This window comes from Nannobrachium achirus (genome assembly GCF_963921795.1).
Source record: "Nannobrachium achirus genome assembly, chromosome: 5".
In the NCBI taxonomy this organism is placed as follows: Eukaryota; Metazoa; Chordata; class Actinopteri; order Myctophiformes; family Myctophidae; genus Nannobrachium; species Nannobrachium achirus.
In genome coordinates, this window is record NC_137814.1 from 39,146,126 (window position 1) to 39,163,941 (window position 17,816).

The 17,816-nt window shown below is 42.8% G+C and overlaps 1 protein-coding gene across 1 annotated transcript in view; it reads right to left on the reverse strand.

The window, feature by feature from the left end:
- The window catches only part of pik3r2 (phosphoinositide-3-kinase, regulatory subunit 2 (beta)), a 44,128-nt gene that overhangs the window by 5,057 nt on the left and 21,255 nt on the right, over positions 1–17,816 (reverse strand). The window contains exons 3-7 of the mRNA XM_080726642.1: positions 9,062–9,154; positions 6,450–6,521; positions 4,361–4,516; positions 2,124–2,334; positions 1,110–1,195 (exon numbers count right to left, since the gene is read on the reverse strand). Coding sequence (XP_080582768.1) covers positions 1,110–1,195; positions 2,124–2,334; positions 4,361–4,516; positions 6,450–6,521; positions 9,062–9,154 — 618 coding nt within the window. The remainder of the gene's footprint in view (positions 1–1,109; positions 1,196–2,123; positions 2,335–4,360; positions 4,517–6,449; positions 6,522–9,061; positions 9,155–17,816) is intronic.

Here is a 17,816-nt window from a genome sequence, read left to right on the forward strand (position 1 = left end):
CTGTAATTTCTTTTCTCAGTTAATGGCTTCATGAGATCATACAGAGGTCAACATTTGCTGAATTAAGGTCAGTCTACCTTAGGCAAGGCAAGGCAAGGCAATTGTATTTATGAAGCACATTTCAACAACAAGGCAATTCAATATGCTTTACACAATTATGAAATGACATTAGGATGCATAGAACAGGACATTAGCTTGTTATATTATGCACAATACACAATATTGTTCAAATCTAACGTTTGAACCATGAAATAGTAGCATATAGCTTTATATCCCTACACAGTATGAATTTAAGGCCTTTTTAGAAAATTAAAACATCTTTAAATCTTTGAAATGTGTGGAGATCTTTTGGTAAGATTTTGACTATAATGATGTGCCCGAAATACAGACTCCAGGTTGAAATTGTTAAGTAAATATTAATCATTAAGAGTCATCCACTGTGCTAACATATTTAATGTGGTGTGAGTGAACCCTCTTAATGCAGATTAAAATGGAGGTTGTTTAGTAGCTGTAATAAAATAGAAGGGTATACAGTAAAATCCTCAGTGTTCATTCAGTCATTTATACCGCCAAGCATGTACAAATGTAACCAAATGGAGATTAGATTTGTAGATTTGTACACTCTCTGAGTTAAACTACCACTCAGGATTTTACAGTGCATGTTATATCACTGGCAAGGCCCGGGTGACTCAGCGGGTTAGTGCGCCAACCACATAACCACAGTGTCCCTGGTTCAATTCCAGCTCTCAGAGACTTGCATGTCACCCCTTGCTTTGCTTGTGTCTCTTCTACACTGTCCAACAGCGCTGCACAGTAATACCATGCGTGTTAACTGAACTCTTTGTCTGCCTTGTGCACCTTTTTTTTAAGCTGCCTAAAAGTCAGACAGAGATGTAATATATATTCCTAATATTCCAACGACAGGAATGCAATTAAATCGTTTATCTCAATGATTTTAGCAACAATTAAACAGACAGTAGTATTGCTGGGTGTACTGTAGCATAAAACAAATATGCTCCTGGTTAAGGTTTACTATAGTATACATCATGTTACCTGGGGGGGTGACATCATACTCTGGTTAAGGTTTACTATAGTATACATCATGTTACCTGGGGGGGTGACATCATACTCTGCTGTCCTCTCAATCAGCAGCCTCTCCACCACCAGGGCAGGGAAGTCCTCCTCCAATGAAAACCTGCCAATCAATCAGCAAATCAGTCAATCTTAAGCAGCTTCAGGAGAACAGCCTGACAAATCGGATAAACACCTGCTCTGAATGTACTCAGATTTGTAATCAATGGAGCAACTATTGAAGATATATTTGCCAATATTTGGAGTTACATCATCGCAAAACAACCCAAACCGCTAATTAAGTGTTATATACTTTAAGTTCCTGGTCATTTGATGACACTGCACCTAAAGGTGGCTCTTCACCAAACAGACTACAAGAGACTCTTTGCAACTCCTTCAGACTGGCAGTCTGTGCCATTTAGTTGGCACAAACTAAGCACAAACTCTAGTCGGCCAAAAGAACATTGTTTTTGCACTGATGTGTTGCCAGGTCTGCTAGCGACTTTGGGCTTGCTTTCCTTTAAAGTCGCTTATAAATTGTAAATATTCATAGTTGCAGGTTGCTTTAGTATGGGCTAGCTGATGTAAGGCTCAAGGGATGAAACTTCTTTTGGGCTTGTTTTCACAGACCTGGTCGCCTGTTTCACTCACAGAATCTGGCAACACTCTTAGCTTTAACGTAAACAACATGAACACAGTGGTGTAAAGTAACTAAGTACATTTACTTAAGTACTGTACTTAAGTACAATTTTGAGGGGTTTGTAATTTACTGGAGTATTTCCAATTTTCAATTACTTTTACTTCTACTCCACTACATCTCGGATCCAAATATTGTACTTTTACTCCACTGAATTTATTGAAAAAGTTTAGTCATGTGAGTACTTTTTCCACCACTGGTATTTCATTACTTGCCGACTCCTAGCAAGGACAGCAAACGACTGAACATGCTCAGTTCTTCATCAATGGGTCCCCGCGGCAAGTGTTTCTTGCCAACAAGGTGCCGACGGCAACTTGTGGCCGAATCTGCACGGTGAAGAGCTGCCTTAACTCACTCTGAACTGGATGGGTCTGTCCTTATCAGCAGCGGTCCAAAGATCTGCCCCAGTGTGTGTGTGTCCAGGCCGTTGTAGACTTGTGCCTGGGTGACCTTAGCCAGGTGAGTCAAGACGTACTGCAGGGTGAGGTGGTGGTGGAGCGGCACACTGGTGGAGTTCTCCAGGACCTGGCTCACCTCTCGACCCCGACTGCCCGCCACAGCGCCATCTGACAAAGAGGTGAATTTCAATCATATTTTATGGTATCTTAAAGTGATGCTGAATTCATAGTAAGTCGCAGGTGCAGGTAACATAGTCTTACTGCTTGGCAGTATCTGATGGATGGTGTTTATCCTTTGCAATGGCAATGCCCAACACAAAGTTGTCAAACAAAGAAATGAGGAATTTGCGCGTAGTATTCCATGCCAGGTGTGTGCACACGTTTGGACCTTACCAGGACTCCTATACTTTGTTGACCGGATTCCCAAGGGCTCTATACTATGCCTCCTCCTTTTTTCGCTCTACACTAAATATCTTCACCCAAAATACCCCCAGAATAGAGGGTATGCGCGTGACATCATCATCATACCCGGAAGTTGCGCAGGAACGCCTACTGAGTGGCAAAAACATACTTTCTGGCCTTGACAGCCCATACATCCAAACAGAAAAGTCCTATCTGATTGCATTTAACAACGTTAAATGATGTTAAACTCACTTTGCCACTCACTCTGCCACCCGATTTGCCACTCGAATTGCCATTCACTTTATGCATGCGCATACCCTCCATTGGGATGCTAGGGTTCAAGTCATTAGTATTAGGCAAGTGTGTGTTCTGATGATATCCTCGATCGTACCCTGGCCGGGGTGAAAAAGGTAAACAGGCCAAGTATAACTGGATAATGTACTGTGCTCAGGAGAATCAGCTGCAGCATTGCTGACATGCCTCGATGAGCTCATCGCCTCTCCACACTTGGCTCCATTCTCTGGGGCTGAGACGGTCAACCTACCTCAGTCAGCAGCAGCAGCAGCTCATGGCTGAGCTCATTTCTGGGCCTCGTGCAAACCTTTTACTCAGATTGGATGCATTGAAGCTATGAAAGGCGACATTCTCCCCGCACAAAGCAAACACGTCATCGGCAGCTCATGTCAAATGTTTTGGGAGTGCATAAGTGCATGTGGGTGGTGGTGGGAGGGGGGGGGGGGAGGGGGGTTACTTGGCGATGTACCGTGTTGTGAGGTTGAATTTTTGACCCCATGAATGTATTTGATCACAAGCACAAATACTTGCACGAAAGAATATCTTTTCAAAATGAGGGTCTTTGCTCCTGCTAATAGTTAACCACTTACAGTAAATCGTATATATTTGAGTGACTGGGGGCCACTGGGACGGTACACCAAATCCTTCCAGTGAACATAACGGATCTACAAGCTCACAACACGCCATAACATGTTTTTCTTTTGGTGAATGTAACCGATGTACAAGACTGAATTATACAATTCTAGTCTTGTCAATTTGTTTTTTATTTAACTATTTTAGTTTCAGTTAATTAGTTGGTTTCCATTCAGGTTAATAAATTGCAGACCAGAGACAAAAGAGAAGAAATGGAGACAGACAAACATTAAAGACATTAACACCTGAAATGCCATGGTTTCCAGTTCATTGTAGACTGGACGAACCGGTTTTGAGAGTGAATAGTCTCAATAGATTAAAAAACTTTAATCAGCCTATCAATCTGAGTTGTTACCCCAGTCCCTGCAATCCTCCCCCACCCCATACTTACACAGTAAATAAACGATAAAAACAGTGTGACAGTATGGGAACGCAGTCTTGCACACACACACACACACACACACGCGTGCACACCCATGCCTGTGAGGGCACGTGTGTGCCACTGGTACAAAAAAGGTGGGTATACCGGTACGTCGTATTAGGGCTGGGCAATTAACCAAAAATATATTGAAATGAAAAGGTTTTTTTTTTACATTTTTTATACTCAACTAAATCGATTAGTCTGATTAACCACGTAGGGCCTGTATTATACTTATGAATTGTAATCGTGATATTGATTTGAAGTCATATCGCCCAGCCCTCATATCGCCCGGAACAAAGTTGTTCTCCCGTCAGTGTGAGAGATCGGCTCACACAACCAACCCCCTCCCCCCCCCAGCCCCAGACTATAATGTCCCCTGACTATTTCCCTCCCTGCTGGCGTGCTTGCCCTGCTGCCAGCTGGGTTGACGTGGTTAACACTGACCTGTAGACTGCTGTAGCAGCTGCTGCTGCTGCAACGTGACGGCAGCCTGCAGGTCTGAGTAGACGGCGGCGGGGACGACGGCTGAAGGGAGGTCGCTCAGGTAGCTCAGGACGCACCCCGACAGGTAGCCTATGTCGTTCTCAGCCAGCTCACTCTCTGTACACGCAACACAGACCAATACACACACGCGTGTTAAATCTGCCAATTAATACTATACAGTTAGGGCTGTCACAATTATTACATACAGGTAATCGTCTAATCGTGATTATTTGACATTATCGCAATTATTTTGTCATAATCGTCATAATCGTGAATGTTGAAAAATGTCAGAAATAGTGGAAATAGCAGATCTACAAGCTCACAACGCGTCGCATCGCGACGCGTTGTGAGCTTGTAGATGGGCTATTTCCACTATCAATGTTATTTTTTAAGTAGTAAGTTGTCGAATATGTTAGTAATTTCTTTGTGTATTTAGGTTTTGTGTCATATCTGCCATGTGCAACTTCAAAGCCTAAAAGCCAAACAGAAATGTAATTGTCAATGACAAAAATACAATTAAATCGTTAATCGCCAATTATTTGAGTGACAATTAATCGTCATGTAAAATGTCATATCGTGACAGCCCTATATACAGTATGAACAATTATTCATAATAAGCAATAGCATACTGTACATTGAGGTGCATGCATTGTTATGGTGGCATTTATTTTTTTAAAGATTCGTTTTTGGGCTTTTATGCCTTTATTGATAGGACAGTATACTGACAGGAAATGGGGAGAGAGATGGGGAGTGACACGCAGCTAAGGTCGTCGGGAACGGGACTCGAACCCGCGACACACTGTCATGCATCAGAGCCTGTGTGGTATGCACCTGGACCGCTAGGCGAGCGGGCGCCCATTATGGTGTCATTTCTATCTTATAGATCTGTGGTTCTCAACCAGTGGTCCTTGATGGGGTTCCAGGTGTTCCACAGCTAAATGATGGAGAGTTGGTAACCAAATGGACCCTTATCAGATCTTTAACTCTAGAGAGTGTAAAATGAAACCAAATGGACCTGTACGGATCCATTTGATTTTATTTTTCGCTCTCTCAAGAGTTCAATTATTGTTAACCATATGCATTACTTAAGAAGTCTACACAATTAGAGAATGTAGAAGAATTGTTGTTTTGATCAATGTTGCCTGTAGTCTCTCCTATGGTACCACATCAAAACAGCATGGAATTGTGGACAAAATCGTATCCAACGACAACAATGCCCGGGCGGCATAGCTCAGGGGTAGAGAAACTGTCATTAGAGCACAAAGGGTCCCCATTTCAAATCCGGGCTCCCCCTGAGTTAATATCGAAGAGTCCTTGAGCAAGACTCTGAACCCTAGTTGCTCCCGGTGAGCAGGTTGGTGCCTTGCATGGTTTCCTCCGCCATCGGTGTATGAATGTGTGGGTGAATGTAATGCACAATCTATGTAAAACGGCTAAATCTCATCAAAAGGTGGTCCATGGCTCAAATGCCCAATACATAATGGACCGTGACATGAAAAGGGTTGAAAAAACACTGTTACAGTTGAAGAGGCCAATAGAAAGTTACGGTATGTTTTTCTGAAGTGTTTGAGTGTTGAAGAAGTTGGTCCACTCCAGAGACCAGAGAGTTATGTATGAGAAATGACATGTTATTTATACAGTAATTGGTGCTTTATGTTGGTCGAAGACAGTTCACTAAAGTATACAGATTAAAATGTGTAGCATGTTACATGCTATTTAAATTGTAATTTCAGTTTTTTAATTGGTATATTACAGGGTAGCTGACCAGGATATCAATATTTCTTTAAGTCTTTAAAGTTGCTTAGCAGACATCTGCTTACAAGTTTTCACTCAGATATATCTGCAGATAGTACTTGGCAACAAGCAAAATGTCCTTAACAAGTACTTTCATTGTTATATAAAAACTCAAAACTCTCAGTATTGCTTATCAATCAATGATTGTTATCTTATTATCACTACCCAACTACCTGTAATCTAATTTACAGGCTACAAAGTAGAGAGTGATCTAATATCTTAGTGAAGTAATGTTACCATTGAACTGCCAACTCACCAGTACTCAGGCTGTATACTGGACTGTCTGGAGGTGAGCCAGAAGTCCTGTACAGTGTTTTAGAGTCCAGACCTTAAAGACAATAGGGTAGATAATAGGAAAACATTTAATACATACTGTATATTAACATTAGATAATATACTGTAAGATGTGTAAAGTACAAAAAAACAGCAGAATAGAGCAAAGCAGAGTAGAAAAGAAAGGGAGAAGAACATGGCAGAGTAGTGCATTTCAGAACCATGTTCCTAGAAGAAGGGAGGAATAATGTAGAATTAAAGGCGCAACTGGGCATTCAATGCATTACGAAGACAAAATACATCCATGAATGTATATACTATACTCTAAAGCAGGGGTCTTCAACAGGGGGTCCGGGACCCCTATGGGGTCCTTAGAGTTACTACAGGGGGTCCTCCAAATCTTTGTGTGATAGAAACTTTTTTCATTTTCTTTTGAACCCTAGCGTCCATATTCTGCGAACTTGTAGATCGTCTATTTTTGGCAAAATGGCTTGGTGTCGATGGAAAAAAGAAGACTAAGTACTGAGTGAAACGTCAGGTTTAAGTATTGTTTAAGTGGTTAAATATCTTAAAACACGAATTGACATGAATCCAAAATAAACTGATATGGCAGTCCATGGCAGTCTTGTATGGGCAAAAAAAAGTAAAAGAAAAAAGTAAAAGGTTTTTGTATGAACTAGCTTGTGCGTGTGATTGGGTACAATGCTATGCATGCACTCATCTGAGAGTCTACGTTCTTGTGTGTGTGTGTGTGTGTGTGTGTGTGTGTGTGTGTGTGAGAGAGAGGCAAAAAGAGAGGAAGGGGGAGAGAGAGAGAGAGAAAGAGAGCGAGGGGAGAAAAAAGTTCACAGAACTGTGAATGGAGTCCTCCTGAGTGTAATTTGTTAATAAAGCAGTGTGAATGGACTGCTGCTGCTGCTACTGGGCACTCAGTGATGCAAAAACCAGACTGAGAATGCACTGTTACACTGCAATGTTACACTTCCTCGAAAGATGTTTGTTTAACTCTGTGTCCCTATTTTGGCCATGTCATTATGGGAAAATATTTTCAAAAGTTAAAATTATTAAATAATAATTAAAAGAAAGAAAATCTAAATTTGCCAAAAGTAGCACATCTACATCTACCATCTAACAAGACCTCACTTTGTGAGCTTGTGGGTCTGCTATTGACACCAGTCCGCCATGCAACTAAGTATAAAATTAAAAATAAAAACTTAAGGGCATAATTTGACTATAATATGTTTTCACATAGTGCCAAAGTGATAGTGCCAAAGTGCAGGAAGTATAGTGGACATTTTGAAATTCATTTCATGTGAAAACGGGCACTGATCTTGTGTGGCGGAGGTTTTGGTGTTCCGAATCTTATGGCAAGCTTCCTAATAATGTTTGCGGAATATAAATGTCCCTGTAGTGAAAAGGTTAGAAATCAAAGTACTGACAACGCTAACAAGCTAACGGTCATCGTGGTCGAGCAAGCATTGGTTTCAACAAGCGAGCGAGCGCATATACCTGTAGCCAAAACTGTTCAGTCACAAAAATGCTTCTGTTCAAATTAATGTTGAGACAACACTGAGAATACATGATTGCATGGGGATGGCTTGTCCATCTACAATGTTATAATCCTTCATAGGGAGAGGGTGGGTGTTAAGAGTCTCACTCTCTCAGATTGAGAAACGGGAGAATGCTCACAGTGCTCGCAAGTCGCAACACCTGCAGGCAGCACACAGCTGTTTTTAATATGATTTAATAAGTGGCAGTTTACAAAAAAAGAATGATCGATTAAGTTGACATTCCAGAAATGTCTTGAGATTTTAGGCTAGAAACAGATCTGCCAGCTCCACCTGTTTCCGTGATAATGAATGAAGAAGAAAATGCGAGAAAACCGTTTGATATCCTCTGTTTTTTCGATAGATTCTGGCATGCTTACAGTCAGTATAAAGTACTACCGTTCGAAAATAAACAAATTAAAACGATCGCTTATCAGGCAATATTAGAACTTTTGCTGCCAAGGAGGGCATGTGAAAACGGTCTCTCCCATTGCCACTCCAGCAAGTTATGCAATTTTCTTAGCTGGAAAGATTCTGGCACTGTAGTGAAAACACAGCTTATGAGTCTGTCAAATTCTCTCCAGATCATACAGTGTAGGAAACACAATGAATAAAGGTGCACCTGTGTGTCTTCCTATTAGTCTGTTTGTATGACCGCATTACAGTACCCATGCTAGACCCAACATACTAGATGCCGGTATTTGACTCTTAACCACATAAACCCCAGCGTTCCCTATTCTTGGGCATGTCATAATAGGTGAATATGTGGCGAAAATAGAACAGATCCGCGAACAGATTTGGTGTAGAGGGAAAAAAAGAACACCAAGTATAGACCCATGGGGGAACCAGGTCAACTGGAGGGTTTAGGTGGGTGGTTAAGACGAGTGTGTGCACGACTGCACGTGAGAGTGAGAATTCAGGACATGTAGGCAACTAAAGCAGACAGATAGGAGGAGAGACAGAAAGATGAGACGGGAAAACAGAGAGAGAGAGGGAGACGGAGAGAGAGAGAGAGAGAGAGAGAGTTGTCTGGTTTGTAGGGCTGTACCTCTCTTCTCTATGGCCTGGATGAAGCTGACGAGGGCTGGGGGAGCCGTCTCTGGTGGTGTGAACTGCTCGCTCAGGTCTGCCACCGGAACAGCTGTTAACAACCACACAGATCACAGTTATGCTTCTGACAGGCAACCTCCAGCAGTCCACCGTGTGTGTGTGTGTGGGGGGGGGGGGCTAACATTCAGACAATGGCAAAGTCAACAAAGAATCACTTTATCAAATATTCTACAGCCTGTAGAAAGTCGTGGTTTATCTGCAAAATCAGAGGAAGCGGTGGTATGACTATGAGGTATAGGCTTCACTGGTCGTTAGACAAAAAAAAAAGTGCAAAGTAAATCTGTCCAGCAATACTTCACATTGTATGTAACTAAATGTAACCCTAAACACAAATTAAGTTAAGACATTAACGCGCGCAGCCGCACACACACACTCATGCACAGTTACAGTAACTACGGTACATTTTAGTTTATATACATTTTACAGCGGACATCCATTTGCAATAATAACATATAACAAGAAAAGCAGAAGATAGTACAAAGGCAAAGAACGGGGGCTTCGGTCAGAAGAATGAAAACAGAGTGGGGGAGAAGACAGATCCAGCACTGCTGATGTGAACAAAAACTTTGTATCTACTTTACAGCTCCCCATAGACTAAATCAAACATCTTTTCAGTCAGAGAGAAAGCGAGAGGGAGAAAGAAAAAAAGAAAGAAAGATAGAAAGAAAGAGAGGGGGAGAAAGAGACCTCATACCCCCCCCTCTCTCAGTCTCTCTTTTCTCCCCCTCTCTCTCTCTCCCTCCCTAGCCTCTCTGGGCTGTCCTGTACTGCGTTTCGCCTTGGCCCTTTGCGTGAGCGGAGTACAATAAAGGATTTAATCAAAACTCCTGAGCAAGCAAAAGCCCCATGGCAGCATGCCAGGCCCCGGCCAGGCTTCAGGCCCTGGCCCGGGCCGGGTCGGGGGAGGCAGAGCCTCTCCACGCTCAGGCCCAGGGCTGGGGGCCCGTGTGCTGGGAGGGGTTTAGGTGGGGGCTGGGAACAGGGAGGGTCTGGTCCTGCTCTTGGCCGGGGCTTTGGCAGCAGGCTGCTGCTCCTGGCACGGCTCGGCTAAACCACCACTGATTATTAATTTGGGGAGTTCAGACAAGAAACGCCGCGTCAGCACATTCCGCTACACCCCCCCCCCCCCCCCCTCCCTCGCTCACTCACTCTCTTTCTGGCTCTTGCTCTCTTTTTCTCAGAATCTCTCTGCCTCTCTTACTGTGTCCTTTTGCTCTCGTGTTCTTTCTCACATTTCTCTCTGCCTGCCTGCCTTAATCTCTCTCTCTTTCTGTGTCCTTTGCTCTCTTAAATTATTTCGCTTTTCCAACTTTTCTTTCTCCCGACCTCTTTCTCTGTTTCTCTCTCTCTCTCTCTCTCTCTCTCTCTCTGCAGCCCCCTGTCCACGCCATCCTGTTAAACATGGAATCTTTGCTTGGCAGAGTCTCCAACTCCCATTAGCTTTAGCACCCAGCTAGCACGCAAACAGACAGACCTCTCTGCCTTGCCTTTATCCTCCATGGCCATTTTGACAGGATGGCCCCTTATTCTGACCTCCCTAGGTGTAACTGACTGGCTAGTTTGACAGACAGCAAACAGTCTTTCCAGTGAACATGAAGCCCATGTTAAGAAGAGGCTGTTTCATTGATACGTGGGTAAAGCTCTAAAACTGAAATACAGAGAATGTTACGGTTACTATCACATTGTAACAGCTACAATGTAGCTCAAATCAAACTGCTCCCAACCAACACAGTCTGCAAAAAGGCCATGCAACTAGCAAAAACACAATGTGGTTGGATTAGCTCGATGCTATTTAGATTGTACCTTTAAACAATCAGCTAGCATAAGTTAGATGAGCATTTCCATAAACGACCTAAATAACACAAACTTGGTCACTTGGTTGGCATAGAGGGGGTTAAGTACAACCTGCCCACTAGCGCAGACTCCTGGGGTTCGAATCCGCCACGGTGCATCCGGCTTAGCCGCACGTTTATACCAACTCAATTGACCGTGTTTGGGGGAGGGAAGCCAGGTGGCGAGGACTAGGGCTGTCACAATTATTACATAATCGTCTAATCGCAATTATTTGAGGTAATTGCAATTATTTTGCAAAATCGTCATAATCATTTCCATGTTGAGAAATGTTAGTAGTTTCCAGTGATGTTACTAGGTTTTCAATGTAATGGGTCCCGGGACCCACAGGTGGTCATTCAAATGGGTCCCAGAAAAGTTTTATGAGTCCTCAATATAAAGTTTACGCGCGCAAAATGGCGTCGGACGTCGGTGGAATCAAAACATTTACGTTTCTATCGCCTGTTTAAGACTTTCTACCTGGATTTTATTTGTGTTAACGTAGGGTAAAGTAGGATGCTTTCACCCATGAACAATGGTTGTGTCTGTGGAATTTCTTTTTTTTTCTTTTACCGCGACGCAGTAAATTATTTTAACATGGACTCCAATGGAGGCGCATCCCCGGGACCCCAGGACCATGACATGAATGAGTCCCTGGGTGACTTGAATGAGTTTTTGATGAGGGATGCGCACGTAATGACATCACTGAGTTTCAAACACTTAAAAAAAATAGCAGATCTACAAGCTCACAACTCGTTGTGAGCTTGTAGATCGGCTATTTCCACTATCAATGTTCTTTTTTAAGTATAACGTTGTCAAATATGTCAGTAATTTCTTTATTTAAGTTATGTGTCATAATTGCCATGTGCAAATTCAAAGCCTAAAAGCCAAACAGAAATGTAATTGTCAACGACAAAAACACAATTAAATTGTTAATCGCAATTATTTGAGTGAGAATTAATCGTCATGTAAAATGGCGTAATCGTGACAGCCCTAGCAAGGACGATCTTCACTGTCATTGTGCTAGCGACTCCTGCAGGTTGGGATGATGCCTGTCACCTGGGGGTGTTGTTGAACGGGAGGAGTAGGGCCGAGGCGCTACATCATTCAGGTGAGACAGAACAATGGCAACACATAAATGTGTGTGTGGAGGGCTAACTGACATGAAATTAGGAGAACATTTTGGGTAAAAAGTATAGTTTACTCTAACATTTAAAAGGGAAAATAACACAAAACTACAAGAAAACATAGGAATATTCTTTCAGTATCCACAACTTTCCAACATCCCATCGTGCATTGCGCAGAATGTGCAGGCAGCTTCCGGCGCCGCAGCCGAGAGTGATCTACAAGCTCACAGCATCTGCGACGCGACGTGAGCTTGTATGTCTGCTGTTAACCGGAAGTGTCACGCAAAAAATGCTACAGTAAATTCTCGCGGAAACAGGTGGATATATGAAGCTCTATGGCAAGCTCAAAGAACAGAACTATACACAAAACCCCCGCTAGGCTGGCTACAACGTTCACCAACAGTGGGCAGCACACACCCCTCCTTCCTTGGGTGTGTGGGGCTTTTCCACACACATGTACATGTACATGTACATGTGTGCACTGCAAGAATACATGTAAATACAGTATGTGTGTGCACAGCACACGATCACAGGTGGAATTAATTGGATTTCCATAGTCTATTTTCACACACATCCATTAAAGAGTGACAGATGCACTGACTTAATCTTCCTACTCTGCTATGTTTATTTCCACAGCGAGCCTTTCTTTAATGAAATCCTCATGAAGATTCATTAAAAACTTACCCCAAGTAGCGGCTGGATAAAGGCAGACAGTACAGGCACAGGCCAGGCGTGCAACAGCACAATGCAAAAGTTATTGCTTTGGAGAGTAAAATATAGTGATTATTCAATTCAACTGAGCTGAACGCAATCCGCAGACGTGGCCTGCGTGGACCTCATATACACTTGGGTTTGGGCGGGCTGCAACCAATAAAATAGGGAAATCAAATGAAATAGGGAAATAAGCACAAATATAGGCTATAAAACCGCCAAACACATGTATTCCAAAAGTTAGGGAGGTGGGTGGGATGAAAAGAATAAGATGTTGCCAGATTCTCCTAGAGGAGGAGCGTTCTCTATTGCACACACGCACACACTTACACCCATATCTCTTGTACTCTTCTAATAGAAGGGGGGGGGGGGGGGGACTTGTACAAAACTTTGAATTTCGTGCAAAGGAAGAGTTCATTTTCTCGTTCTTTTTTCCCTCTTTCCTTTAGAAAGCAGCTGTGGTCCTGGAGTTCTCTCAGGGTTTTGGAAAGAGTGAGAGAGAGAGCGAGAGAGAGAGCGAGAGAGAGAGGAGCAACAGCAACTTATCATTAGTAAATTAGAACCACCTCCTCAGCAGTTTGCAGGCAGGCAGACAGGCCTATGACTTGACATGTCCTGGGACACAGCCACAGAGTGAATGATAGGGAGTGAGCAGAGGAAAAGAAAGCTATAGAAATAAGTATATTCAGTATAATGTACTCTATATAATGTGTGTGTGTGTGTGTGTGTGTGTGTGTGTGTGTGTGTGTGTGTGTGTGTGTGTGTGTGTGTGTGTGTGTGTGTGTGCGTGTGCGTGTGTGTGCGTGCGCAAGCGTGTGTGTGCACTTGATAGCCGAGATACGACTGATGGAGAGAAACACTCAATGAGCCTTTAAAGTGAACATTGCGCTTGCATGGGAAACCCCACAAATCAAAGGTCAGACAAAGTGTGGCACAGATGTGGTCCTTGCATGTTTGCATTGGCTAACTTCATACAATCAATGCAAGGCGAGGCTGAAGTACATTGGATAAGGTGACTCTAGTCTGCAGTACTGTGTGTGAAGCAAAATATTGCCTCTGTATCTGCTACATCAAAATGCTTATGTAAGACATGGCTGGCACTCCCACATTCATTCTCTCTCTCTCTCTCTTTCTCTCTCTCTCTCTCTCTCTCTCTCTCTCTCTCTCTCTCTCTCTCTCTCTCTCTCTCTCTCTGTATACGACATAGTCCTGCAAAGGTCAGGAGTGAAGTCACTCCATCCATAGAAATAAGAATTAATTCATAAGATTGCACAGTCATGGTGGGTCACGCTAAGCCACTGGAAATATCGAACTAAACAGGAGAAGGTAGAATATAATAGAATGGAGTACAAGTCATTCATCAGAACAGATTTTATAGTAGTAAATAATAATAATAATAATTCCATAGAAATATGAACCAGTAAAGGGCACTTTTAACCAAACCGATTCGGCCCGCGAATCGGCAGCGGAAGGCGGCTGACAGTGTCGGTTGCCGAACGGGAGCTCATCGTCAGGTTTTCGGCAGCGGGTCGGGAACGTTATCGACCGAAAACTGGAAAACTGGACTTGCTCAGTTTTGTTCAGTCGCCCCTGGCCGTCGGTAAGATTGAGGGAGTTGTAGAATAGTTTGCTACTGTTGAAAAACCAAGCCAAAATAAGCCAGAGACATTTTCCCGTCGCATATTTTTATTAAATACCATATTCTCAATCTCAACTCTCAGTTCCTATTCCAATCTGATCCAAAGCAAAGCTAGTAAATAGTGCAGCAGCTCCCCGTGTTGTTGTTCTTTTTTTTCCCCTTCTCCTCTTCACGGAGAACACACAGTGCCTCCGGGTATGGTTGCCAGATTCTGTGAGTGAAATAAGCAACCAGGTCTATGAAAATAAGCCCAAAAGCAGCGACCAGTTTCACCTCTGAGCTCTATTACATTAGTTATTTTATAAAACTAGAGGTTCGCGGCCCTTCGGGCCGCTCACATCTAGAGTCCACGCCCGCTTCTTTACTAAAAAACGTTTTTTTTTTTTCACAAAAAGTAAAAAAAATAAATAAATAAAAAATAAGAAAAAAAAAATGTTTGTGAAAAAAAAAAGTGTAAAAAAAAAAAAAAATTGGGGGGGGGGGGGGGGGGGGGGGGGGGGGGAACTATTGTGGCGGAACTATTGAGCACGTTTCCGGTCGGACATATTACTGTACTGTACTGTACTGTACTGTACCGTACTGTACTGTATTGTACTGTACCGTACCATACTGTACTGTAGTGTACTGTACTGTACCGTACTGTACCATACTGTACTGTACTGTACCATACTGTACTGTACTGTACTGTACATTTTATGCCCATATATGGAGTATCTGTCTGTGCCTCCAACTGTGTTGCAGACACAGTGCCGGTTCCCCCTTTAATGCAAACCTCATTATACCTGTTGTCATAGGACCCGTTTTGAACATCTGTTTGCCTGTGTCCATTTATGCCCATATATGGAGATATCTGTATCTATCTGTCTGCGTCCATTTTATGCCCATATATGGAGATCTTTGACCATCTGTTTGCCTCTGTCCAAATATGTCCATATATGGACTAGAGCCCGACCGATACCACTTTTTCCGACCGATACCGATATCCGATGTTGGAGAGTGCTAGAGCACCGATACCGATACCGATACCGATGTTTTGTAAAAATCATTTTTTATTCATTTAAGATCATTTAATTGACTGCTCGCCCCTCGGATAAATGGTCAGATTATTGCCTTTTTTGTGCTTTTCATGTCAAACTTTGAGTTTGGTCGCAGTTATCAATTTCTATTGCTTGTTGGATAATAATACTCTTTTAATTTGGGGGTTCTGCTGTGTTTTGTCTCGTTTATGAATTAATATGTGTCTTTTATCCACTCTGCTGGATAATTCTGGTATTGCCCACACATAGGCCTATATAACTCAGGGTTTCATGCTCTATCCGCAGACACGTTACAGACAATTTATATATCGGATATCGGTGGAATAATTCACCGATACCGATACCGATTGCTCCAAAACGACCGATATATCGAATTGACCGATATATCGGTCGGGCTCTAATATGGAGATATCTGTATCTGTCTGTCTGCAATCCATTTTATGCCCATATATGGGGGCATTCATTTTATGCCCATATATGGAGAACGCGCGTGCCCGTGGGACGAACGGTTCTCGAGATACGCGGATTACATACATACATACACACTCACAGAGATTTTTTGTTGACTCATGTGGCGTACGTGATGTCAGAGCCTTTTATGAAGTGATGTCACAATGAGTCAGAGCTTTCGCCGATTTCCCTCCGGAACAGCCTGATGTCAACAATCAACCCCGCATAAGGATATTCCGAACGTTTCGCGCCGGTTCGGGGAAAAACCGCGCGTCGGGTCGGGTCGAGACCCGGCACTGCACTCCGTGCCGCGGCGGGGAACGCGCGTGCCGAATCTGAAGCCGGTGGGACGAACGGTTCTCGAGATACACGGATTACAGACACACACACAGACAGACAGACAGACAGACAGACAGACAGACACACACGCAGAGACTTCTCGCATTTATAGATAGATAATGTTGAAAGCAAGGCCAAATAAGCAACTACACTTCAGAAACAAGCCCAAACAAAAGCACCCACAACTAGCAACATTATAGGAAAACAGGATCAACGTTGCTTATAACGAGCAGACCTGGCACCACTGCCATACAGTAACTACAGTCGGCGTCGTCTGAAAAAATAAAAGTGCTTAGTTTTTTGCAGTTCTTTGCAGTTCTTTGCAGTCTGTGTACAGCCAGAAGTAGTCTCCTGTAGGCTGTTTGGTGTGGAGACACCTTAAGATTCCCTAAGACCGTCAGGTCACATGTATACACCACTTTGCGTGATTTTAGGGCAAAATCTGTAGGAGCAGTGTCCAAAAATGTGTTTGAAAAAATCTGCCTGATAGTGGCGTTAAATGGGACCACTCCATGTTGATGCCAGGACTCTAGACATACTGTGTACCGCTTTGCGTGATTTTAGGGCAAAATATGTAGGAGCAGTGTCCAAAAATGTGTTTTGCAAGAATGGGCCTCATGGTAGCGCTAGAAGAGGGGCATGTGATAAATGAGGGGTGGAGGTTGTGGTTTGGCAGCCAAGGAGTGTGTGCGCAAAGTTTGGCATGGATAGGGGCAACGGTGCCAGAGATATGAGTAGGGGAAAAGTGTGACGTGTGACGTGAGACTGACAGACAGACAGCCAGTGGAGGTTTTGATAGTAACTGCGACCTGACGGTTGCAATTAATTCATAAGATCACACTGTCTGGCGGGTCCTGTTGTCATTGGAAATAAATAAATAGGAGAAAGTAGAACAGGATGAAATAAATACTTTGCTCAAATAAATACTAGCATTAGTATTGATTTTACAGTAGTTGAATGTCTCAACATTGGAATTTATCCATGTTATTCAGTGATAACTGCTTACCTTTGACATGACAAAATGTACATACATAGTACATAGTGTTTTATATTTGTTGATGATATTGTATTTTGGTGTTATTGTCATGCTATGTTGATGAATGAAATATATAGAACCACAATGGAAACAAGACCCCAATACTTTTTTGTGTTATCCTTTATGTATATGATACAATGTTACCCCGTTTTAAAATGTGAACGGTTTTATTAAATGAGAAATGCCTCACAAAATCAGCTTTGGGAATTTAAATCAGTGACAAGACAACAAGCCTAATACGATAATAGACCCCAGTGGACTATTTACTGGTGCTTGCTGACCACAATGTGATTAGCTTTTTGGTGAAGAGTTTGCAAGGTAGGCAAAGGAGCAAGTGATGCAATGCAATTAATTGTCTACTACTTGTTCCCTAGACATTTGTACCCTAGGCAACATCATTGTATGATATCGGGATCTAGTTTTCTGTTAAAAGCCCTAATTAACCCATATGGCCATATCCATATCTGGGAGAGTGTTTTTTGCAGGTCTTTCAGTCCGAGTGAATCAAAAAAGCAACTGGGTTA